At 49.2% G+C, this 25093-nt stretch overlaps 1 protein-coding gene across 1 annotated transcript in view; it reads right to left on the bottom strand.

Moving 5' to 3' along the window:
- Positions 1-24852, bottom strand: part of LOC125759443 (atlastin-1-like) — a 34856-nt gene extending 10004 nt beyond the window's left edge. The window contains exons 1-5 of the mRNA XM_049418219.1: positions 24529-24852; positions 24261-24473; positions 23979-24197; positions 5958-6122; positions 5843-5899 (exon numbers count right to left, since the gene is read on the bottom strand). Of these exons, the coding sequence (XP_049274176.1) occupies positions 5843-5899; positions 5958-6122; positions 23979-24197; positions 24261-24473; positions 24529-24849 (975 nt within the window). The 5' untranslated portion in view covers positions 24850-24852. The remainder of the gene's footprint in view (positions 1-5842; positions 5900-5957; positions 6123-23978; positions 24198-24260; positions 24474-24528) is intronic.
- Positions 24853-25093: the final 241 nt, after the last annotated feature.

Here is a 25093-nt window from a genome sequence, read left to right as displayed (position 1 = left end):
TGCAAGGCCAAGCACTACGCACGTGCTTAGGATTACCACGCTGCACCTCCACGAACGGGACAATTACGATCGCAAGACAGCATCCGATTCCAACATACGTCACTACTGACAATTTAAGAGCTCACATTAGACATGTCTGCCGAGTTCCCGGTCACCATATTGCTGCGTTGCCACTTCAGAGACCGCAAGCCTTGTTTTTAAACATTATTTCGACTCATAGAGAATGCCTTCCGTCGGGCTTTACTCCAGCAGCAAGACCACTGTCGCCTCCGTGGTGCCTACAACAACCACAGGTACGCCTCACAATTCCGGGAATAACGAAGAAGAGCCGTCATTCGACAGTGGCTCTACGACAGGCGACATTGTCACTACTCAACGAGGAGTATGGCCAAAGCACACACATATTTATACTGATGGATCAGTCTTAGCCGACAGCTCCACAGGTGCTGTTGTTATTCCGGCCTGCCAAGTGACTGTCAAGTTCAGGGTGTCACACGGGACGACATCAACAGCAGCGGAGCTTGCCGCCTTACGTGCTGCTATCCTTTATATCTATGATGTCCTTAACCCTCGTTTGTTCCCTGACCCACTCTGCTCTCTTCCTGTCTCTTAAGGTTACACCTATCATTTTCCTTTCCATCGCTCGCTGCGTCGTCCTCAATTTAAGTTGAACCCTCTTTGTAAGTCTCCAGGTTTCTGCTCCGTAGGTAAGTACCGGTAAGATGCAGCTGTTATATACCTTTCTCTTGAGGGGTAGTGGTAGATTACCATTCATGATTACCATTCAGAAGAAGAAATGGATATGGGCCGGGCACGTAGCACGTCGGCAGGATAACCGGTGGTCATTAAGGGTAACTGACTGGATTCCAAGAGATGGTAAACGCGTGAGGGTGGGTAGAAAATTAGGTGGGTAGATGAGATTAAGAAGTTTGTAGGTATAACGTGGCAGCAGAAAGCACAGGACCGGGTTGATTGGCGGAACATGGGAGAGGCCTTTGCCCTGCAGTGGGCGTAGACAGGCTGATGATGATGATGATGATGATGATGATGATGATGATGATGATGATGATTATGATGATGATGATCCTTTATATCGCGGAAGCGCAGCCTCAAAAGTGGGCTGTCTTTTGCGACTCTAAGGCATCCCTTCAGAGTCTGCAATCAGCATTACGACGAAGGGTGCACGAGCAGTTAGTGAACGAAATGAAAGAAGCTCTTCACCAAGCTTTATCGAAGGGACATGACGTTGTGTTCCAATGGCTGCCGGGACATTGTGGTGTTGTGGGTAACAACCTCGCTGACGATGCTGCTCGGTCCGCTCACGAGGATTCCCAGACAACCCCAATACCCTTGTCGAGGACAGACGCTGCCAAGTGTCTGCGCTCGTTCGCTGACACCATGACGCAAACTTGGTTGAGTGACCCCAGTGTCTGGAACCGTCGCCTGCATGAACTAGACCCATCGAGCAAGCTCCAAGTTCCATCGCACCTCCCCCGCCGTGATGCAACTTTACTGTGCCGCCTGTGGGTAGGAATAGCTTTCACGAAGGCGTACTCTTTTCGCATAGGAATGGCAGACACCTCAAAATGTGACTCGTGCAATAGCAACGAAACGACAGAACATCTACTGTGTTTCTGTGGACGTTTTGTGAACGAACGAAACGTTCTGCGCGATGCGCTGAACAAGTTAGACGACAGACCCTTTTCCTAAGAGAAGATCCTCGGATCGCGGCCCTACGCATCGCAGGCCAGCAAAGCGACGCGAGCATTACTGCTGTTTATCGACCGGCTTAAACAACCGCTTGTAGGGATTCAATGGACAGGTGCATATGTACCCTGACAGTGCCTTCTTCCCTCTTCTTTCTTTCTTTTAATCCCTTCATCCCTTCCCCCCAGCGTAGGGTAGCAAACCGGACGCGCGTCTGGTTAACCTCCCTGCCTTTCCTTCATTTCCTTCCTCCTCCTCCTCCTCCTACCGACGTAATCGCGGTGTTATTGTTACTGCGACAAATATTTTTCTTCTACGCCGGTATTAGAGCAAGCACAGGGTGACACTATTTTCTGTGGCATTAGCAAAGCTTTTAGCGCAGTCAGCGACTCATTGGTGATGTATTAACTTGCACAAATTGATGATCGCCCGACTGTTTCTTATCTCCTGCTTCGCTATGCTCTTGATCGATCATATTATGTTATCGTAAATGGCGAAACGTTTTTTCTGCAAGGCAACTAGCCTTGTCCCTCAAGTGTAAGCACCAGGCCCACTCCCCTTCTTTAGCTATTTTTAATGGCATTTGTTTCGTCATTCGTCTTTCCTCCTATATGCCAATGACATTTTTTTTATTCAGTTAATCACTCTTGCATGCCGCAGCGAGATTTGTTTCTTTTTTCTGCATGGCGCAAGAGCAACAAATTGTCCCACTATGGTGCAAAAAGCAAAATCATAAGTTTCACTTGCGAAACTCCCAGCGCGTCGTTTTTATTTCACACTGAGTTAATTCTTCATCGCTTTGTAGTATTTGTGAAATCAGTGATCCTGGTGTTCTGTTTGATATCAGATTGAAGTGTGCTGCTCACACTAAGCACGTTGCTGTGCGGGGTTTTCGTTCTCTCGGCTGTTCTTGCAGAATAGCTCGAGAACTCAATTCTCCTGTAGCCTACCGCAAACTGTACACCGTAGTATGCCTTCGCCAATTAAATTGTGCCCCTTTGATTTAAAATGGTGTTTCTAATTCCAACATAACCAAGGTTGAACGGCTCAAGAAAATACTCCTAAGCATATATAACCATCGCTTCGCTAGAAATGACTCTGAATCTTGTTTAAGCAGTGTTCAGTTGTTATCTTTGCGATCACTCTTCTGCCGACAAAATCGCCCTCATCTGCTATTTCTTTTCTAGATTGTTCACTTATAGTGTCACACTTATGACGACAACCTTGCGTTGTTCTGCGCGTTGGGCTCGTTAGACTAAGAAGCCGCTCAGTCCGAACTGTATTGTTCTCTTCCACGCGTCCTGCCCACTCACGAAAACCATGCGGCAGTATCATAATCAGCGTTACTATAACAAACTCAGTTTAAAAGCTCCGCCGGAGAGGCGTTCCGCGTGGCGGTCGCGAGAACTAGTGGCGCTGCAGTCACGTCTCGCTCCCGCGGCTGGCGGCTGGCGCTTGTTGTGATCGGCGCCAGGCGACGTATGATCGCACGTGGGTTACAGCTACGTCTGCGCTTTGTTCGCTCGTCATCTTTGGGACTGTTCTTCACCAGGCTTAGCGTCTTGTACGAAGACACGTGCATGATGTACGAAGTGTAACGAGGACGAACAGATTCACGGTGCGGTATGCCGACATGCTTTGTGCCGGGCTGCAAGAGCGGCTTCCGCAACGACGATTCCGCTTCACGACACTTCTTCGGACCTCCAAAAGACCCTACGCAGTTCAAAAGGTGTGAACAAGCTTTGCATCGCAAAGATAGAAAGCTTACTGAGAAATACAAGGACTGTGACGTCCGTTTTGAGAGTGACGACATTGTAAAGAACTATCGTCATGTTGCGGTACAAGAAGTTTTCATCCCATGTGGAAAGTGGGAACTCGCGCCCGGTGCCATGCCGCGCTTGTTCCCGGCATTTCCACCCCACATTTCGAAGCCAAAACCTACGGGGCCAAGGCACAAATCCCCCCAAAAAACGCACGGCGTCCCGCAAAGCCTAGTGCCCAGTTTGGAGGAGCCGCCAGAAATAGAACAGCAAAACGTAATTCGGGCAATTACATATACGCTACCGAGACTGAGAGTAGCATCACACTGACATTCGATCAGTTGTCTTCTATAGCGTTGCTGTGACAGTATCTGCTGTAAGCACACAGCTATCAAACAGCTGAATAATTCTGCATCTGGCGTGCTTCGCGATCAGGAAGAAACTGTTCAGCGCTCGAAGACTGACAGCGTATGTGTAAACACAAGCGAGAAACTACGATTCCGGCGTAGTAACTGCTTTTCTGCCTTACCTAAGCTTAAACCAGCCATCTTGCATCCTATGTAATTCATTTTACCTAGTATTGTCGCTACACATTGAGTTTGCTAGAGAAAAGCCTACGATTTTACTGGCCCGGGCTGTCTCACCAGCACGTCCACGGCCGCCTGCTCCTCTTCGTCGCTAGACGCAGAATGCTCGTAACCGTAAGCGATTATGTTTTTTGGTATGTTCGAACTTTCTTCATTGTCGGAGGTATATTCGTCGCAGGTAGAGGGACCAGAACTCGTATTCATGCCGTGCCGCCTACCTACGGCGCGTTTGGAGAGACTCCGGCAGGCCGGCTGGCTGTCCGAGACGGGTGTTGTGACGTCACGATTTTCAACTCTAGTCGGCCGGGCGGCTCGGCGCGCGCCCACAAAAACACCGAAAATACAACTATCCGCTTACAAAATTGCTGAGAGAGGACATCTATTCCATGTAATTGCACACTGAGATTTCGTTTACAGAGTTCTCGTAAAATTTTCCGATTTTGGGTCAGTATCCCTTTAACCGTCGCGAAAACGTGTCTTGTAAACATTGCAAAGCATTGATGTTTTTCGAGAAAATTTTTTTAATAACTTGCAGACAACATGAGCACTGTTGTTCTAGAACGTCTTTTGTATCTCGAGTAAGTACCCCTCTTTGTACACTATAAAGGCTTTTACAAACGTGTTAGGTTGTTCTTCGTCTAGATAATACGGCAGCGGCTAAAATTGTAGTGGTAGTGATAAAAAAGTTACGCTGAAAATCCTCATTTGCTTAGAAACTCCTATGCTTGGAAGTTAAGCTCAATGTAGACAGCTCAAATATAGACTGAACATCGATTCTTAGCCAATCAATGAGCAACGCACGCGGGCCAATGCATACAGACGACCTTATGCATATCCACCTAAGTAGTCAGCAAATCAGATGCTCGAACGTCGACTGGAAGAATGAACAATGTTTGCGTTTGCCACTAGTACAATTAGAAAGTTGCCGCGCAGTTGCCGCGAGCAACTGCGCGGTGGACCGCCCCGTTACGCCGTGGCAGCAGACAACGCGCCCATAGTGGCGCAAGGCGTGACTTCAGCGCCGCTAGTTCTCGCGACCACCGTTCGGACCACCCTCCTCCGCTGGCGGAGATACGGAGCTTTGAAACTGAGTTTGTTCTAGTAACGTTGTATCATAATCTGCTGTGAGCTGCTCAGTTGTGGTAATATTCGAATTCATCGTACGAGAGCCAGATAACATAGGCCGTTTTAAATACGTGCCTGCATCTTCCATAGGACGACGGCCCACAGTGGACAAAGGCTTACTCCTTTACCTCTATAATTTTTATAGGTCACTGCAATTCTTTGCGGTTGTTTCTGGCCAGGTTAAACTAATGATCGATTATTATTTGTAGCAGTAGAAGTAGTAGTAGTGCAGTGATTGCGATCATTCCTGATCTAGAATTGTTTGACCAGTATGGTTGGGTGTGGCTTCAGAACACGTGGTTGCAGGAAAATAAATAGTAGCGATATTAGTCCTTGCCTTTATGAGAACTTCCACGAATCTGCATGACATCGCCTCGCCACCCATCTTTGGAAAGTCATAGAACACTTTTTTTGCCTCTGTCAGCTTCCCGCGATGAAACTCATGAAGTTTAACGAGACTCCTTCGAGGCCTCTGCTGAAACGAAAACAGTTATGTTCGGGTCACTTGGACAATTGTGTCTGACATTTTCACTTACATTTGTCATTGCAGACATATAATGTTTTCTTGCTTTGTCCATGGCGGCCACATTGGTTGCATTTGCAGTCGCCTGAAGGAGCATGGTACGTTAAACCAAAATTATCACTATTATTTCGGTTACTCACTTCAAGCATGGGTGCCGGCTCTGGCAAATCGCTTCCTTTGAAGACTTCCACGTAAGTCTGGAGGAGTAGGTGCCATTATTAATGGGGATGCTGCATGGCCAATGCATTCACTTACCTTGAAGTATGTGAATAGGTTCTCGCACGTTAGCGTTTGACCATTAACCTGCTTGACTAACAGGTTCTCCCGTGCGAGAACGGAAGCAACTAACTCTCGAACATGCTCCCGAAACCTTTCATCGATGTCTTCAAGACGGCCATCGAATAACGATTCGCCAGCCACCTACAAAAAGGAAGAAAAATATGTATGCAGTTGCACTAAAAGCGAAAGCTGTAGGAAGTGCCGAGAAGGAATTCGCCTGCCTTTCGTCGACGCTGGCGTTGATAGGTAAGCAAGCGCTGGTATTTCAAACGTGTAACCTGCTTTGCGTCCATGTCGTGAAAAGAAGCCTTCATTTGTAATGCAGTGACGCCCTCTCCCCTCCTCCTTTCTTTGTGCTCCTCCCCTGCCTTCACACCTTTTTAGCCTCACTACCCTTTTCCACCGCTTGCTTTATTATGCTACACGTGGGTATGCTAAATCTACAGGGCTATACTCAACCTTCCTCATTTCCCTCCTCCTCACTCTTACATCACTGCTCGTTACCCTCACTTCCCTTTCCCGTCTACTTGCTATAATGTACTCTACACAGCTATAATGCAGATGGTTTTGTCTGTGTGACACCAACCGACGACCTGAGATGACAGCAGATACCGTAGGACAGAAACTTAGATAAGACGACAGCACGTGCCCCTAGAATGCTGTGCCCTTAAACTTGAATATGTGTTTTCCTTCGTTGAACAACCGGTATTATAAATTACCTGTATTCGCAATACGGCGGATATGAGATGCAAACAAAACTGATTGCTTCTCGTGTAGTGGTGCAGGAGAAAGGCATTCGCCAGAGGGACGGTTTCTAGGTGCGAAGCGCGAGTGCTGATCGCGAGCTGCTGGCACCAAGCCTGTTTGACTGTTTTTCGCTGCGCCAGCTTTCTGCCTGTCACCCGACGTCGTCCAATACATCCCCTTCCACTAGAAGCATTTTCGCGATATGTGATAAAACGTACCAATGTCTACACATTTGCAGAACCCGACGTTACAGTCTAATATAACCCAGCGATTAAATTTACGAAAATTGAGAAACGAGGCTGTTTTCTGAATAAATTTTCCAAGCAGGAGGAGCCGCTCTATAGAGCCCGCCGTAAACTATCTCAGGGCGACTACTGCAGGTGGAGTTGCAAGATACGATCTGCGCCATCAATCGCTATCATTTTGCGAAGTAGCGAGGTATTTACTACGTCATTATTCATCATTTTGAGAAGTAGTGATATGTTCTGTGCACGTTTGCAAGGCCCTGTACATGGCTCTGCTCCCTTTATTGATGGCGGGGCTGCTGATGAGGATAAATTATGGCCGCCCTCGTTGCAAAGGGTGGAAAGCTTTAAACCACGAACACGTTACGCAGTTCAGATGGAGTGATCTCTCGTGTGATTTAAATCTCCTGTCATGCGAAATTATGTCTGTTACTGTGATTGCACGCCAAACATGCGCCTGTATGGAGTCCTTCTAAAAAGTTACACCATTTCCCGCTAAAGCGGACCATGAGGCGATGCGGAGCCGGAGCACTTGCACGAGCCGGAGCACTTGCACGTTGGCGTTCTTTGGGCATGCTACCGACCACGCGTCGTGGAACGCGAGGAACGCTACGCGCGTCTTGTCTTCCCTTTAGCCTGGCCGCTAATTCTCACAGGGCGAGCGGTAACGGTCGGCAGGCGTGCGAGAGGGGGGCAGCGTAGGAGGGGAGAGAGAGGGGGAGGGGACGCGCATGCGCTGGTGCTAATCGCGGCGTTGCGCAGGAGAGAATTTCGGCATGTCTAGCTCGCGCGTTTCAGAGGAAGAGTGGAGAGGGGGAAGAGAGAGGGAATGTGGAGAGAGTGAAATGGGAGAGGGATGTGGAGAGGAGGAGGGGAGAGATGAAGTGGAGAGGATGAGGGAGAGGGTGAGTGGAGAGGGACAGCGGAGACGGGAAGGAGAGGGGGAAGGGGAGAGGGGTGTGGAGCGGGAGGTGGAGAGGAGGAGGGAGAGTGTGAGTTGAGAGGGTATGCGCATGCGCAGTAAGGGTGGTCACGCCGCACACCACCACCACCACCACCGGATTGAACTCCGCCATAAGATACTTCGCATAACGGCTTCAAGGACCTGCGTGGCTCCGTACCATGTTGGTCGACTGTCAGTCAGGAGGCCAGGTTTCGATTGCGGCTCCGACTCTGTGTTTTAAAGACGACAGTCTTTCTTGGGGAACTTAAACGCAGAAATTTTGGTCTGTCTTTCTGTTTGTCGACACGTCACTCGATTCAGCAACCCGGCCAAAGTTTAACCACTTGCTTATACCGCCCGCCCATCTTGAACTGGTACGCCTGCTCCTACTTATGAACGTTGTCTATCAAAAAGTAAATAATACGCATATCTGAGGTGCAACATCATTAGGAAAATATTAGGTGGTGTGTTCCTTTAATAGAAAATACATAGATACGCAATTTTAAAGACCCTAGTTTCTTAAGCTGCGCTGAAAATGTGACTGCGCTGAAACTTGTCTTCCTCCGTGCCCTCTGCACAAGCTCATGTTGTGTTTCTGTTTCGGTTCAGTATTGCATTGTACGAATGACAGGGGGCGCCGCTCTGGCATTCCCGTTTTACCCAGGCGACGTGTAAATAAGAGAGTTTGTGGAGAGTACTCGTTGAGCGCGGACGTTTCTTCTCCTTTGGCGCATCGCGCCAAACCGCGTGTTCGGGCTGGCTGGCGTCCCCGCCGGTCGCGTTGGTCACCGCCGGTCTTCACCTGCCGCTGCGCCGGGACTACCAGCCCGCAACATAGCACTCATGTTTCCCGACGTATTGCCAGATGGCGTCCATATCTCACGCAGCGCCTCTTCTATCGTCTTTAGAAGACATTTGCAGCGAAGCACGCAGATACGCGGCCAATTTTTTCTTTCTGTCGCATGGCGCGACAGCTTCAATGCACACCAGCGGTGACGGCGCAGAACTACGCCACCAAAATCAGTTCTTGTGGGCTCGTGACAGCTTAGGCTGTTATAATTTCCGATGCTTTTCAAATGCACTCTGCCATGGCATTGCCAATAGAACATCTAATACTGAAATGTTTGTTTTGGTAATTGGTTAAACAAAGTTACGTATTAAAATAAAGTAGTGATATTTAATATTATTGGGGAAACGCGCTGGTCGCCGAAGGGAGCGGACGCATCTCACGTCGGCTCCGTCTTCCAAGAACGATTTCCCAGTGATTTTCGGTTATTCACCCTATGAAGTTTACACCAACGCGTGCGGAAAGTCACCAGGATTCTACTGATACCACAATTCAAGGCGGGAAACGACTTTTTCGCCGAATTCGAGAGGTTTTTGACCCGCGCTCGACCGGCTCGGCGCAACGCTAGCCAGCCACCCGAGGAGACGCGCCGAGCGCTTTCTCTGACGCGGGCGCCCGCTTCGCCCATCAACGATGGAAGTCCAAGTGAACGGGGAGAGCTTGGACTTCCATCGGGGAGAGCCCCCGAAGAGCTTCTGGAGGGCGCCGGTTGGTGCACCATCGGATCCAAGACCCAAGCTAACCGTGCGAACGCGCAGAGCAACAACCAGACCGGAGCCCACTCCCGCACCGGCGAGGGAGCGGACGGCAACCGACAGCGTTCACGTCAACAACAGCGTAACGTCAGGCAGCAAGTTATCAGGAACAGCAAAATGCCACTACTCCCACGAAGCGATTTCAAGATCGTGGTACGACCCCGAGGAGGCCTCAACGTGGCCACCACCGGAACCGTGCGCCTCGCATCGGCCATTTACCGGGCGGCCAACATACCTGCGCATGAAGCTGGAGAGGACACGGTGTGCTCCAACAACCACCAAAACATCATAGTCGTGAGTACACCCCACGCTACTCACGCCGCTAAGTACAGACAGTTACAAGCCATCACCGTCGGCGACCGCCGCCACGAGGTCAGTGCCTACGAGACGGACCCCGACTACACAGTGAAGGGCATCCCGTTGGAGGAGGACGCCAAGTCAATTCACTCCAGCATCGTTCACGCACGCAACCCTCAAGCCCTGGCAGCCAAACGGCTCAGTAACACCACGACCGTCATAGTGGCATTTGAAGGACCGCGAGTGCCCACCTACGTCAGGTACGGCGGCGCCCTTCTTCGCTGCGTCCTGTATCGCAAGCAAATCGATATGTGTCACTGCTGCGGAAGGCTTGGTCACCGCATGGACGTGTGCCTAAACCCTCAGGACAAAGTGTGCCGTGGTTGTGACGCCCCTAACCCAGGCCCCGACCACCAGTGCTCCCCCCGATGCAAGCTGTGCGGGGGCACACACATGACGGCGGATCGCAACTGCCGCGCAAGGTACAAGACCCCCTACGTCGTGACGAAGAGGCAATGGGAACGACGCAGGGCCGCCGAGGAGGCGGAGGCCGCTGCCACCACCGGTCCCGCCGGCAAGCCCCGCTCAAGATCCAGGACCAGCAGTCAAAACCGCTCCCGGTCCCGGAGCCGCACCCCGGGCCCCCAGCAGCATCAGAAACGCCGGGCCCGCAGTCGCACTCCCAGAGGGACCCCAACGGGGGACACCAAGACCGCTGAATAGGTGAGCTTTGCAGATGCGGTCAAGGGAAAACGAGCACCAAACGCGGAGGCTGGCGGCAAAACGCCCACTAAGATAGAGACGCAGATAGCTCAATTACCGCAGGCTATGCAAACGATGAAAAGGCAAATTGAACACATGCAGGCACAGATTCGCGCAAAAGACGAACTCATACAACAACTGCAGTCCGCCGCGAACAGCGAGACTGATCCACAGGCAATGCAGGAAACACAAGAAGAACCCACAGAGGACGATGAGGTAGAAGGCCCTGATACTAAACGCAGACCCGCTCCCACCCCTCTAAAGGCAGCACGTCTCAAGCGCACGCGCGCAGCAATACGCGACGCGCGACTCGAAGCACTCGAGGGTCGGTTAAGCAGTCTAGAGGAAACTATCACCGCAACCATCACGCGTACCATCCAGCAGAGCTTGGAGAGCGTTCACCTCAGACTGTCCAGATTAGAAGCTGCTAACAGCACGCTGGGGACGTCGCATAGCGAAGCGGCGCCACACATTTAGCACCACGTGAACATGGCCCGACACCCATCGAAACAAAAACACACGATATAGCAGTGGAACTGCAGAAGATACCGAAACAAGCGAGCACACTTACAACAATATCTGAAAACGATCTCCGAACGCCCAGACGTCATCATATTGCAGGAAACGAACGGCCCCGCCAAACGTTCGGGGTACCAGTCAATAACAGGCAAGGCGGAGAAACCAAACGTCACCACGTTGGTCAAGCGAGCGCACACGGCTATCGAACACGACACCCATGTCAGGGACATTGAAAACGTCCTCGTAGAATTAATTCCACCACGCAAGACGCCCGACAGCATCTTCGTACTGAACGTCTACAGCAGTCCCAGATGCCGCAAACACCGCTTCCACGTCCTCTTCAAACGAGCACTCGACATCGCCAAGGGGCAACAGCTCTTCATTGGGGGCGACTTCAACGCGGTGCACACGGCGTGGGGTTACAAGCACGATCACCCGAAAGGCAGGCATTTGTGGGCAACGGCGCAACACGCCGGCCTCGAGCTGGTCACTGACCCCGCAGTACCAACAAGGCAGGGCAATAGCGTCAGCACCGACACGACGCCGGACCTTACCTTTACGTGCAACACACGCAAAGTCATTTGGACGAACACCATGCAGGACTTGGGTAGTGATCACTACATTATTTCCATAGAAGCAGAAGGCGGCCCACAGGAACACAATGCCGGTCGCCAAATAAAGATCACTAATTGGAACCAGCTACGGAAAAATCGTGACAAGCAACAATCCGAAGACATCACAGACATAGAACACTGGACCGACCAACTTCGGCGGGACATCAAGCGCGTGACGCAAACGATACCGTCGACAGCTGGGCTCGAGAGTATAGACACCCGGTTATTGCACATGTGGGAAGCCAAAACCCAGCTGCAGCACCGTTGGAAACAACAGAGACACAATCGAAGACTGCGAAAACGGATAGCGCAGCTCAACAAAGAAATAGAAAAGCACGCGCTTAGCCTACAAAAACAACAATGGGAAGAGAAATGCGCGGAGATGGACGGTCAGCTCACTACGAGTCGCACGTGGCAAATGCTGCGGTACCTGATAGATCCTGCCAATACCAAGACCACACATAGGCAAGGCATATACAAAATTATACACGCTTACGGGGGAACGGAGCAAGATTTCCTACGAGAGGCGGAACTCCGTTACATATCCCAAACGCCACCGCAAGTACATCCGGACTACACGGGAGAAACCAACACCACCCTGGACGCGGAATTCTCCGTTGCCGAAATCGAGGCAGCCCTCATCAAACTCAACACCAAGTCGGCCCCCGGTCCAGATCGAATACCGAACAGGGCACTGCGCAATCTCGATTACGGATCGATAGAAAAACTGACAAAATACATCAACGAGTGTTGGGCGCGTGGCAAGCTACCCCAGCAATGGAAAGAAGCACAGGTCATACTTATACCGAAGCCCGGCAAAAAATTACAGCTGGAGAACCTGCGCCCTATCTCCCTCACGTCCTGTGTAGGCAAATTGATGGGAGCATGCGTTTCTCATTAGACTTACGGATTACCTCGAAAACAACGAACTATTACCACACACCATGATTGGGTTCCGAAGACATCTCTCCACGCAGGACGCCCTTCTACAACTGAAACATCAAATCATAGAAAATCCTGGGCGCTCGACGAGAGCTATCCTCGGGCTGGACCTGAAGAAGGCCTTCGATAACGTTCGACACGACGCCATATTGCGACAAGTAGACAAGCTGAATCTCGGACTGCGAACGTACAACTACGTCCGAGACTTCCTCACGGGAAGAACCGCACGCATGCGAGTGGGACAACTAGAGTCAGATCCAATCAACATCGGGAGCTCGGGCACCCCGCAGGGCTCGGTGATCTCGCCGATGCTCTTCAACCTAGTCCTGCTAGGGTTACCCGAACGATTACATCAAATCGAAGGACTGCACCACACGTTATACGCGGATGATATTACGATCTGGACGACAACGGGCAGTGACGGAGCGATCGAGCAACGCTTACAGAAGGCAATAGAATGCGTGGAAGACTACCTCATAAGCACGGGACTCACCTGCTCGGCTGAAAAATCCGAATTGCTGCTATATAGACCGGTCAGAAAGGGGCGCCCACCCAAGGGCTACGTCCCCTCGGAAAAAGAAGAGATCAAATTAACAGCATCAAACGGCTCACCCATCCCGACGGTAAATAAGATCCGGGTACTGGCGATGATGATAGAGCAGAACGGCGGCAATGGCGAAGCACTGCGCAGGATAACGGCAAAAGTCACCAGCACGATGCAACTCATCCGACGCATCGCGAATAAACACGCGGGCATGCGCGAAGGCAGCGTCATACGACTCATACAAGCCTTCGCCATTTCTCAAATAACGTACACGGCACCATTTCACAAATGGAAGGTTGCGGAAAAGGACAAGCTTAACGCCCTCATACGCAAGACGTACAAATTTGCGTTGGGACTTGCGCCTGGAGTTAGCACCAGCAAACTCCTAGAACTAGGCTTGCATAACACGCTCGAGGAACTCGTGGAGGCGCAACAAATGTCCCAGCTCGAGCGCCTATCCAAGACCCGCCCGGGCTGACACGTGCTCGAAAAACTCGGCATAACATACAACACGCAGCATGGCATCAAGGTCGAAATTCCAAGAGCAGTACGCGAGCGAATATACGTTCCGCCATTGCCTCGCAACATGCACCCCCAGCACCACACGGGACGGCGTAAAGCCAGGGCACAAAGCATGAACCAAAGCTACTCCAAGGACAAGGAAGCGGTTTTCACAGATGCAGCCCGTTATCCAGACAGGAAGAGTTTCGTGGCGGCAGTTACCAGCCATCGAGGCAAATACCTCACGAGCGTGACCGTGAACACTGCACACGCCGAAGCGGCAGAGGAAGCGGCTATAGCACTGGCCCTCACACAGACCAAGGCCACGTACGTGATCAGCGACTCACAAACAGCGATTCGCAATTTTGCGAACGGGCGCATCTCGCAAGAGGTGTGCCACATACTACAGCGACATCCCGTACATCCAGGAGAGATCGACTTCGATAACCGAAGGCACTTGCTGTGGATACCGGCACACACCGGACTGAGCACCCCAAACGAAGCGGCTCACCGTGTTCCTCGAGGCCTCACTCACCGAGCATCACCGGAGGAACAAGAGCCCCCGCGGGGTACGACAAACGTCTGGGCGTGGGAGGATCGTATGACCAGGTTTCACGATATCACGACACACTACCAGTTACAGAGACGCGTATACCCATCCCCTCACGATAGGCTAAACAGGACGCAAGCGGTACACTACAGACAATTACAAACAGATTCGTACAGGAACCCCAGACTCATGCACTCCATGTATCCAGATATTTACACTACAAACAGATGCAGCTCGTGTGGCGAGGTTGCCACGCTTAGCCACATGTTGTGGGAGTGTCAGGGCTTAATAGACAAATCGAACAGTGCCGATTCATCCGTCTCTTCCACCGCCAGCCTCCGCTCGCGCTGGAAGACCGCACTGCTCAGCTCGAACCTGACAGCACAATTCTGGGCCGTCCAGCGTGCCGAGGAAGCCGCTTCGAGACAAGGTCTCGGAACCGCGTCCGCGGTGGGTGCCCAGGCCCACTAAAAAGACGCCGGACTCAAATCTCATTGATTTGACAATAAAGTTTCCGTTCTTCTTCTTAATATCATTATTATTATTATCTAGCGTGTTACGTATCATATTAACGATGTTGATATGAGCCACGTCGTAGTCGAGGGCTCTAGAAATCTTGATCGTATCGTTAAAATTTTTCAAGAAATAAAGCTTCAATTGATAGTCAGCGCTTGTTTGTCTTTTTCTCATCTTTGATTCTTTTGTCCTATGCTGCGCTGATCGACATTGGACCACTGGACGTTCTTTATAGTGCACTGTCATCGACCAGTATATGGACTTCTAGCATTTCGCTACAATCGAAATGCGAAAGCCGCCGCCGGGATCGAACCGTGGTCAGCAGCCAAGCATCGTAACCACGATGCCACCACAACGGTTCCATGATTTTTTAACGGATTTTGTAATAGCGCAGAAAAGTTTTCTATACTTCAGCTGTACAAATACGTAGCTGCACAAAGCAATATGTAAGCAATATATGGTCTTGAATAAGACCTAAATAGATATTTATAAAAATACTGTTGATCCCTCCGTCATATAAATTGTTATAACGCAAAAGTGAAACATGTCTTACAAACGTGGTTCAATGTTGATTGTACTTTGATAAGTGAGATTTCGCACAATGACTACTGGTGTTTTGCGGCTGAAGCAGCGTTTTATGTGGACGCACCTACGTGGACGCCTCGTAGACATCTCAATCTCGACGACTAATGTCAGTGAGCAAGTATAAACCTTTTTTGGTAGTGGAGTAGATAAAATAAACCAGGGCACAGCGTACGGTGAATACCGCGCAAAGATAGCATCAACAAACACCTAGTAAACGTTAATATTCCATATGCGCTTATGGAAAGCGTCGTCAGTTCAGGAGAAAAAGGACAAAGTGTGCTCTCTCGATAATTCGGTAACCTACACTTTTGCTCATGCATTCACTACCACACCGCGCTTCAGGAACCCGAGGGGCGGAGCTCGTAGCTTGCGCCGTGAACGCGCGAAGGCGTCCCGCTACCCGCTGGCGTGTCTCACTGCAACAAAGCAGTCAAACGGTATTCAAACCAAAATGGAGATGAAAGAGTGCAGCTATACTCGCTGAAAGCTGTTCGTGGAAACAAATCGAAAGCTACAGAGCCAAATCGTCCGTATCCTACCGCCAATGAACGTAGTTCGACAATATTGTCCGTATTTTCTACGTGAGACAAAAACTAGTCCTTTATTAGGGTCGACGCACCTTAGGGTCTCGGCGTCTCGGCGGGCATCGTCATCTAATGTCCATTTGCTTGAGCGCAAGAGAGAGCGCCACCACCTCAGCGCTCGCCGTGTTGCGAGAGAGAGCGAACGGCGTACGTTGACTATGGAAACGCTCTTTCTGCGATGAACGCGGAACTACCAGCTCGACAGACAACGCCGACGCAGGCGTTGATTGAAAACACCGACTGCTCGCGCTTTTTCTTTCTTTACTGCCTATGTACAAAGAAAGAGCAGTGCGAAACAAATATATACCGAACAAAGAAAAAAAAGAGAAAACAAAAACTGCACAAGTATCAGAGTTTGAAGGTTTCTTAAAACTGCTTCCTGTGTAGAAGGCTTTCTACTTGATGAAGCCATTCAGGTACATCTTGCTGGACCTTTTCATCATCATCATCATCATCAGCCTGTCTACGCCCACTGCAGGGCAAAGACCTCTCCCATGTTACGCCAATCAACCCGATCCTGTGCTTTCTGCTGCCACGTTATACCTGCAAACTTCTTAATCTCATCTACCCACCTAATTTTCTATCTCCCCCTTGCCATCTCTTCGAATCCAGTCAGTTACCCTTAATGACCACCGGTTATCCTGCCGACGTGCTACGTGCCCGACCCATATCCATTTCTTCTTCTTGATTTCAACTATGGTGTCCTTAACCCCCGTTTGTTCCCTGACCCACTCTGCTCTCTTCCTGTCTCTTAAGGTTACACCTATCATTTTCCTTTCCATCGCTCGCTGCGTCGTCCTCAACTTAAGTTGAACCCTCTTTGTAAGCCTCCAGGTTTCTGCTCCGTAGGTAAGTACCGGTAAGATGCAGCTGTTATATAACAGCTCCTGGACCTTTTGTGTTTCCACAAATGAACATATAGATTCAAAGAAGTAGTCTCGAACCGGACGTGCAATAATATCAGCATGGCGCACCGCCATTCTTGACTGCCATATTAGAGCACTGCGCGGGCTCGGGCCTACCCGAAAACCCGGGCCGGGTAAAGTAGTTTTCGCGGCGGGCCCGGGCCGGGCTCGGGTCTGAAGCTCCGGGCTTAGGGCAGGGCCCGGGTTTGAGGTGGCGGGCTCGTGTCTTGCCGGACTTGGACTTGCTCAAAGGGACACTAAAGTGGTACTATGAATTGGTTAAGACTGATAAAGTGTACTCTGAGAACTCGAATGTAATTAGTTTCACCATCACAAGGAGATAGTCAAGGGCAAAGTTCCATTTTATGACGTCACGGATTTCAAACTGTATTTGTCCTATTTTGGGGACATTGGTTCAACGAAACTTCTTGAAACTTGGTATGGTTAGTCTATGGCCCTCTCAGAGGTCAATGTACTTAATTTTTACAGATTAGGACCCGTACGTAGATCCCAGTAGACGCCGTGAGAACCTATGACGTCACGGTGTTTGTTGCACGATTTTCAAGGTGGCGACGGCACCCGCCTTTTTTTTGCGCGTTTTCTCGCTTACCAAGACCCTTGTCGCAGCGAGCGTGGTGCTTATGGAATTTTAAGAGTAATTTACTGATAATAGAAGAATTGTTTTTTCTTTAGTGTCTGTCCCTTCAAGTGTGTTCCTCATGCGTTGAGCGTACATATAAGTTTCACATTTTATCTCGATAAAACGATTCTTTTTTTTTATGTGGGACAAGCTATTTTGAGAAGTTTTCTGAGCGAGAAGTACTGATCTTCTTTGGCTTCTTGCATATGGAGCTACTTGATTTATCTCAAACGGGCGAGCTGAAAGTAAATAGAGAGCTCGTGCTTATATAGAGAACACCTCACTATTCCGTGCTTTATTTGCAATCGTCATTATTTTATATCCTGAATATTATTCTGTAATCGCAGTGATAAATGTAAAATAATAAATTTGTAGCTATAACTTGTCATCGCAAGTGCGATCACGGAGTCCCAAGGCGGGGAAGCGTTCTTGCAAGTTCCAGCGCTCCACTAAAACGAAAAGACTGTGCGGAGTCTCGTTGCATAAAATTCCTATAAAGACATTCTTTTTCCGTGGCTCCATCTAGCCTCCCAGAGATCATGTGACGCGAGATGTACATGCACAGCCTGCTTTGTGTGCCCACATTGTTAACATGTCAGCGTTCGTCTTGTGCCGCTATATCAGGGGCCTCAATTTCGCCTCAGCTAACGTACGGGCCGCATTCACGAAAATTTACTTTCGCAAGGGCCAGGACAATGACGAAGGTAGGAGTAGAAGGGGGGGGGGGGGGGGATAGGTTCTACGAGATGTCAGCTAACGTTGCCTTTTGAAAGGCTTTTTTAAGATTTCATATATGGGCCATTTCTCAAGGACATTTGGCGACAAGTTTCCGCCAGTATATCGATAGCTATCTCTGCAATAGAGAGTTTTGTTTTACGGTTATGTATCAACGCATGGTGGCTGCAGGTGTTGCCTCACGCAACAAATACTTTAGAGCTGTCATGCCTGTGTAGCTGAAGAACGTATTTATAAAGAAAAAAAATTAAAAATTGGCCGAAGACAGTCATGCGCGGGCCGCAGGCCGCTAGCGATAGGTTCGCGGGCTGCGTGTTTGAGAACCCTGCAATTATAGTGCGAAAGCTACATGATGCTGCCACAACAGTGTTGGAATGTGCAGGAATAGCATAGGTCCAATAAACATATATATTCTTGTGTAAAGGCAAAATATATTAGCTTGATGAGATATCTCGCTTGAAATAAGAATCACGAATTCGACGCCGGGGGATGTTTCCTTACCTCGAATCATATGCATCCAATGAGTAAGTGTCCAGAACCTTATTCGCACCTTTATTACCAAACTGGAATGAACCCCGAAAATAGATGGCAATCACTCCGTCCACCTATTGCCAGTCCTAGTAGTGTAGTCTTACCAGCGTAGGCCACCTTCTACCGGTACAACATCGTTACGTCGCGGGATCGAATCCCGGCCGCGGCGGCTGCATTTTCGATGGAGGCGGAAATGTTTGAGGCCCGTGTACTTAGATTTAGGTGCACGTTAAAGAACCCCAGGTGGTCGAGATTTCCGGAGCCCTCCACTACGGTGTCTCTCATAATCATACCGTGGTTTTGGGACGTTAAACCCCAGGTATTATTATTATATTAACATTGTTACGAATGCATACACCATTAAAATACGAAAAAAAGAGCCCTGTGCAAGCCGTACATAACAAACACTGCTGAAAAGTGCAGGGAGAAGCCCTCAGAGGCATTTATAGATTATATTGAAAAGTGTCACAACGTTCGGGAACGATATAAATGAAGGGATCAGCTGGACAGCTATTTTCATTCTGCAGAGGTCCAAAAAGACATCCCGAATTTGCTCCAGTGGTGGAAGTTAAGAACTACGACTGCCGACGCCTTCAAATTTCTCAAGGCAGATGTGCGCCCCTGCGGCTAGCGCAAGCAGTGAAAGAAACTTTAGTGCGGTAGGACATGTGATGCAACGGCGCATGGTGTGCTTATAGTGGAATCTCCTTAGAATTAGATTTTTTGTGCAATAACATGCGAACAAATAAACTATCAACTTTGCGACAAAAACTTATAGACTAAAAATAATACCAGTGGTTTGATATATGAAAAAAAAATGCTGCGACAAATAGTTGCATTTTTTCCATTCGGCTTCTTATACGTATTTCCAAAGTGCACGTGGTGCGCGCGGTTCGTTACCATTTTTATCTAGGTTAGTGTATCTATGACAAATGTAATCAATTTGTCTTTTTCTCTCTACTTCTCCTGATGTGGCAAGGTGCTACTATGATGAAGATTATGTGCTACACCTCCAGAAGGGTGCACTTTGTCGTTACTGCATGCTTTAGAAGGACACTAAAGGGAGAAACGATTTCTGGCATATTAGCAAATTACTCTTTAACAATTCTAAAATCACCACGCCTGCCGCAAGAAGACGCATGGGAATCGCGAAAACACGCAAAACGAAATTACGACTGGTGACACCACCTTGAAATTCCCGCATCAAACGCGTCATAGATTTTGACGGCGTCTGCTGGATCCTGCGCAGTTACTAATCGGTCTCTTCCGATGGGGGCCATAGACTTAGCATACGAAGCTTCAGGAAATTTCGATAAGCCAAAGTCGCCAAAATGCGAAAAATACGCTTTGAAATCTGTGTTGTCACGCGTGGAGATCTTGGCCCGAAATTGAAAAATCAAACATTGACCTCGATTTTCTCCTTTAATAATGAATCTCTGCTGGTGAAACAAACGACATTAGATTTTGAAGAGTACAATTTATCAATCTAAGGCGATTCGTTGTTTCACTTTCGTGACCATTTAAATTTCAATAGAGAGCGCAATAAAAACAAAGTGAAAAGAGCGTTCTGTTCTCTGTCCCCTCTGTTTTTATTGCGCTCCTTATCAAAACAAGACTCACGCTGCAAATCACTTTTCTTTCTACAATATCTGCTACAAAACGCTCTTGACGATCCCGATTGCGTTCCCAGAAAACTGGGTACAGTATACCACTGCCGAACAAACGTTCATCGTATCCACTATGTCAGCTCAAATGTTTCCACGGTCAACCAGTCCTTTCTTACAAGAAAGTACCGTACTTGCGAGCGAAGCATGCGCCAAGCATGCGTAGGTATTTGCCGCTCGAAACGCCCTTGCGGTCGATTCTATCTTCGGGCAACACGACCTAGAATATTGGCTCGGGCCTGTTTCGGGCCCTATGTGGGGTCGGGCCGGGCCGGGCCGGGTATGCAAAACTTTTTCTCGGGTTCGGGTCGGGCCCGGGTCTCTGCTTGAGTCGCCGGGCCGGGCCCGGGCGGGTAAACTTGAGCGAGTCCCGGGCCCGGGCCGGGCCCGGGCCGAGAATTACGGCCCGTGCAGTGCTCTATGCCATATACTGTGCAGCCCCAGAAACATAACTAGATAGAACGGTAGCCCTTCCTCATGTTCAACCGGGAGAAATTTCATGCCATAGGCGTCAAGGGGCAAATCCTTTTTTAAAGTCCGTTCAAGAACGACGTGTACTGGAATGCTGTGATGCCACAAGTTACCACATTGCAATGATCCAGATTGGCATAAAAAAAGTGTTTAACCGAGTACCGCATGACATTCCACTTCTCTTGTTGGACTATGTTAACGTTGGTAGCGTTATTCGCGATCGAGTCCTAATGGCATATACTGGATGTAAAACGCGGCTTATCATCAACAAAGTTATCGGGAAACGAATTAATGTTGGACGTTCTGTACGGCAAGGCTGTGCTTTGTCTTCTATTCTATATTCAATTGATATAGAGTCATTTTGCCGGAAAGTCATGGAAAGTAGTACCACAAAAGGGTACAAACTACAAGACGCTGAAGTACGGTTAATGGCTTATGCCGATGATATAGCTGTGTCTTGTAAAGATTGCGAAAGCGTCACTGAAACCGCTAAAATTTTGAACCTTTATTCAATACGAGTGCAAGTCTGGTCCACTGGAGCAAGTGTTTGGGTTACTGGCACGTTGAATAGCCTGTGACCTTTGACTTCTTCGCCGGCATTTCATGGACTACTACTCCTGTGCAGTACTTAGGTGTTCCACTGGAATATTATTCGCCAACAACATTCAAAGGTCGCAGGTTCGGTCCCTGCCCACGCCAAGTTATCTTTTCGTACACTTTTCTTTCTTCACCTATACCTTACATTTACTACTAATAACGTCCCCCATACTTCCTTGGCATTATTGTCTGTTAGTGCTCATTATTATTGTGTATAACAATAAAATCGACCCCTTAAAATTAACACTACATTCCTTCATTTATAGAGCATTGTACCGTGTGGGCCCAGGTCAAAATGTCTTAAGCCGAGTAAAAAAAAAATAAGGTAACACCTGGAGTAAAATCATTTTTCTTCAAATTTCACAGTGCAACATTGCCTGTCAAAACACGGATGCAGGAAATGGGTTTATTCGTTCCTTGGGGAGACCGTTGTTTACTCTGCAGGAAACCGACTGCTCGCGCTGCACAACCGTTCAATGCTACCCCGTATATTATAGGCCCTGGTTCTTGACCTGCAGTGTAGTGCCGGTGGGAGATTTCTCTTGAGCGTAGCTAAAAATAAAGATTCGCAGCATGCACGTTAACTAAAAGCAAACTGCGGGTCTCTGTGTCTAATCTTTCCTCTGTCTCTCATTGCCCTTTAGCAGTGATTTTGCAGTGGGAACACCGGCGCGCACTGCATGCTTCGCCCCTTCACAGGTTTGACGTTAGTGGAGTTGAAACGTCCTGGCCTGTATGTTTCGCCTCTCCTGAAGTTTTTGTTATCGTGTGCCCTTTTCTACAAGGTGATCGTAAGCGAGAAGTGTGGGAACGGTAAGGCGGAACCTTGGCCATTGATCGACGCCAAGATTGCGGCGCTTGGGGACGGGAAAGACCAGATACTCCGAGATCTCGAGGCGAATATGGTACATCTGTCAGGTTGGTTCCTTCGTGGATCGAAGCAATGGCACTGCTGCCTCATAGTGCTCGTGTAGTACATCTTAAAGCCAGCGCATTCGGCAGCGTTGTAGTGACGCGTCTCCATTGGTAGCGCGCATGGCACCACGAATGGAGACGCGCCATCTCAAAGCTATGCGTTATGATAGCCAGCGTGACAGCCGACATAGTGATGATGAGGTATGCAAGACGCCGTTCTACGGATAGAAACACAACTGAACAGATTACCTTCTCTGATTTCCGTCGTGAGGCAACATATAAAGGGTACTCTCCCCCATGAACGCAAATCAGGCACTAAGGCTATACGACAGGGGAGAGTAGGAAAGGGCTAGAGGAGAGGGTGGTGATGGGCGGGATCGGGCGCATCTGACTGACATTGAAAAGTAGAGGAGGCACTGCCACAGCGTTACAAGACGAGACGAGCGCCAAGCCTGACTACTTAGCGTAGAAGTAAATGTGCAGAAGCTTTCCCCGTGACATTCCCTTCATTGCCAAGAAAAGTTGTCGGCGAGTGTAACATCCGCGGCGCGGAGGAGGGCGCCTCGTAGCCACCATTGAACGAAGGAAGCCTGGCATCGAGGCGCCGCTTGCGCTGAGACTACAGAAGCCCCTCCTGTCCGTGCTCGTTGGTGTCATGACGCAGCACATCACCTCTTAAAGACGGTCACACCGCCCCATAGAATTTCCTAAAATGACCTAGAGGGAACTCTGGCGCTGCGATCGTTCAGCCACCATGGGAATGATGGGTAGTACACGGATTTGCCTAGTCTTCGTGCTTGCGGGCTTCGAACGCACTTGTGGCTTTGTTTATTGCTATGTTTTGCTTTTCTTTCGGATAAAAGAATGGATCGTTGTGAACTTCGTGACCAGATTTGAATCAGTGAGCCTAAAGAAGTTAAAGTGGTGAAGTGAAACTGCTGATTTTTGCTGAACTTCGTTTTGCGACAAAGCGGATGCAGCCGACGCGGAGCCAAACGGAGCCGAAAGAACGAAGTTTAGACAAATCCGTGTACTACCCATGATTCCCATGCTGGCTGAAGCGCGATGCATTGCAGCTCCCATAGACACTAGCGCCAGAGTTCCCTCTAGTAAGTATTGTAGGAAACTCTATGCACCGCCCCACGCCTACAAGGCCGCTGTGAAAGGGAGAAGATATAAGGCGTGTTTGTAAACCTTTATGTATGAGTGCCGGTGGCACAGTGATTGCGATAGTTGTGCCACCGACACTCATCCATAAAATTTTGCAGTAGTTAAAGCGCCCGACTCTCATCGTCGTCGACCGAGACGTCGCGGGTTCGACTCCTAAGTTATTCATTTACCAGAACCCCTTTTTCACTTTTTCTTTGTCATCTGCATTTTATTGATCTATTTCCGTGACGGAAATACGTCAGTGAAGACTTTGTGGACCTCGGCATGAAACAGTATTAAAATGACAGTTGGATATATATAGCGCACTTAGTACTTTCTGTCCCAGATACGAAGTAACAAGCGGTGCTTATCATAAAATAACCATGCGAGACATGGTTTAACTGAACCGGAGCATGTGATGCTTAGATAAAAAAATCACCTTCGTTCCCGGGAAGGGCAGCAGGAAGCCGTCGATTTCACAAAAGGAAGATGATAAGCTTTGCCGCAACGTCTTCAGCTCCGCAGCTTGTCCTTCTTTTATCTCTAGACGACTCGCAATTAACGATCTGCCACCACGGAATCCAAACTCAAAAGTTTGAGGCCAGTGCCAGTCTCGAACCAGGAATAGGAGCTTCTGAAACGGCCGTGTTCCATTTTCCTGCATTGGTACATGTCAAATGGAGCTGTTGCGAAGGGCAAGTTACGCTTGTCTTGTGAATACCTTCAGCGCAAGCCTGCCGTACTCAGCAAAAAACTGAAGGTGCTGCAGATCGTCCTCTTTGATGTTGTTCATCAGGTTGTAAATCTGCACAGAGCTTGTCATCATGGAGAGAGCGAATATCGTGGCGCTCTCTTTCGTTGTTGCGTCGCCATCAAACGTGCCTTGGGTGTCCATTAGCAAAACCGCCACCTCCTCGCCCTCGGAGTTTTTCATCTGGAAAAATAGACGCAATTACTTATCCACCATGGCTACCGTGTACAATCCTCACCAAAAACACTTCACTCCAAAGCAGGATGCCCATTGTCTCGCGAGAACTGCCCGGCCGCCACAGGAAGCCACGAAGTGGGGTGTCTGCGTCATCCATCCAGTTGGATCGACCAATGTTCCGGAGGAACCGCAGCAAGAAGCATAGCAGAAAAGACTTTCCTTGTCGGTACGCCCCAGCGACGGATATCACCACGACTGGGCGATCTTTCACGTGGTCAGCCAAGAGGATGCGCTCTAGCTTAGCCTCGTTGAACTCGACGCTATGGCCATCCTTGACTCGTAAGATTTGCACTGGTTCTCCACCCATCGTGGCAATCACCATGCGTTTCCTGCACAAAATGCGAGACCGGTAACTATTACCATTTCATTATATGCCCACACTGTGATTTGAAACTCCTTGTGACATGAGCAATGAGCTCTCTGTATACATGTAGGCTATTTCATCTAATGAAGATTCATTTGTGAGTGAGCACATGTGGTGTGTGTTTTCCTTCGTCCTGCGCAGCCCATTTGCGCTTAAAGTTTTATATGAAACAGTCTATAATGGAGTCGGCGCCGTTCTTTTG

Source organism: Rhipicephalus sanguineus, chromosome 8, assembly GCF_013339695.2.
Source record: "Rhipicephalus sanguineus isolate Rsan-2018 chromosome 8, BIME_Rsan_1.4, whole genome shotgun sequence".
Lineage (NCBI taxonomy): Eukaryota > Metazoa > Arthropoda > Arachnida > Ixodida > Ixodidae > Rhipicephalus > Rhipicephalus sanguineus.
Note: the sequence above shows the minus strand (reverse complement) of the source record. Positions and strands in the feature narration are given on the sequence as shown.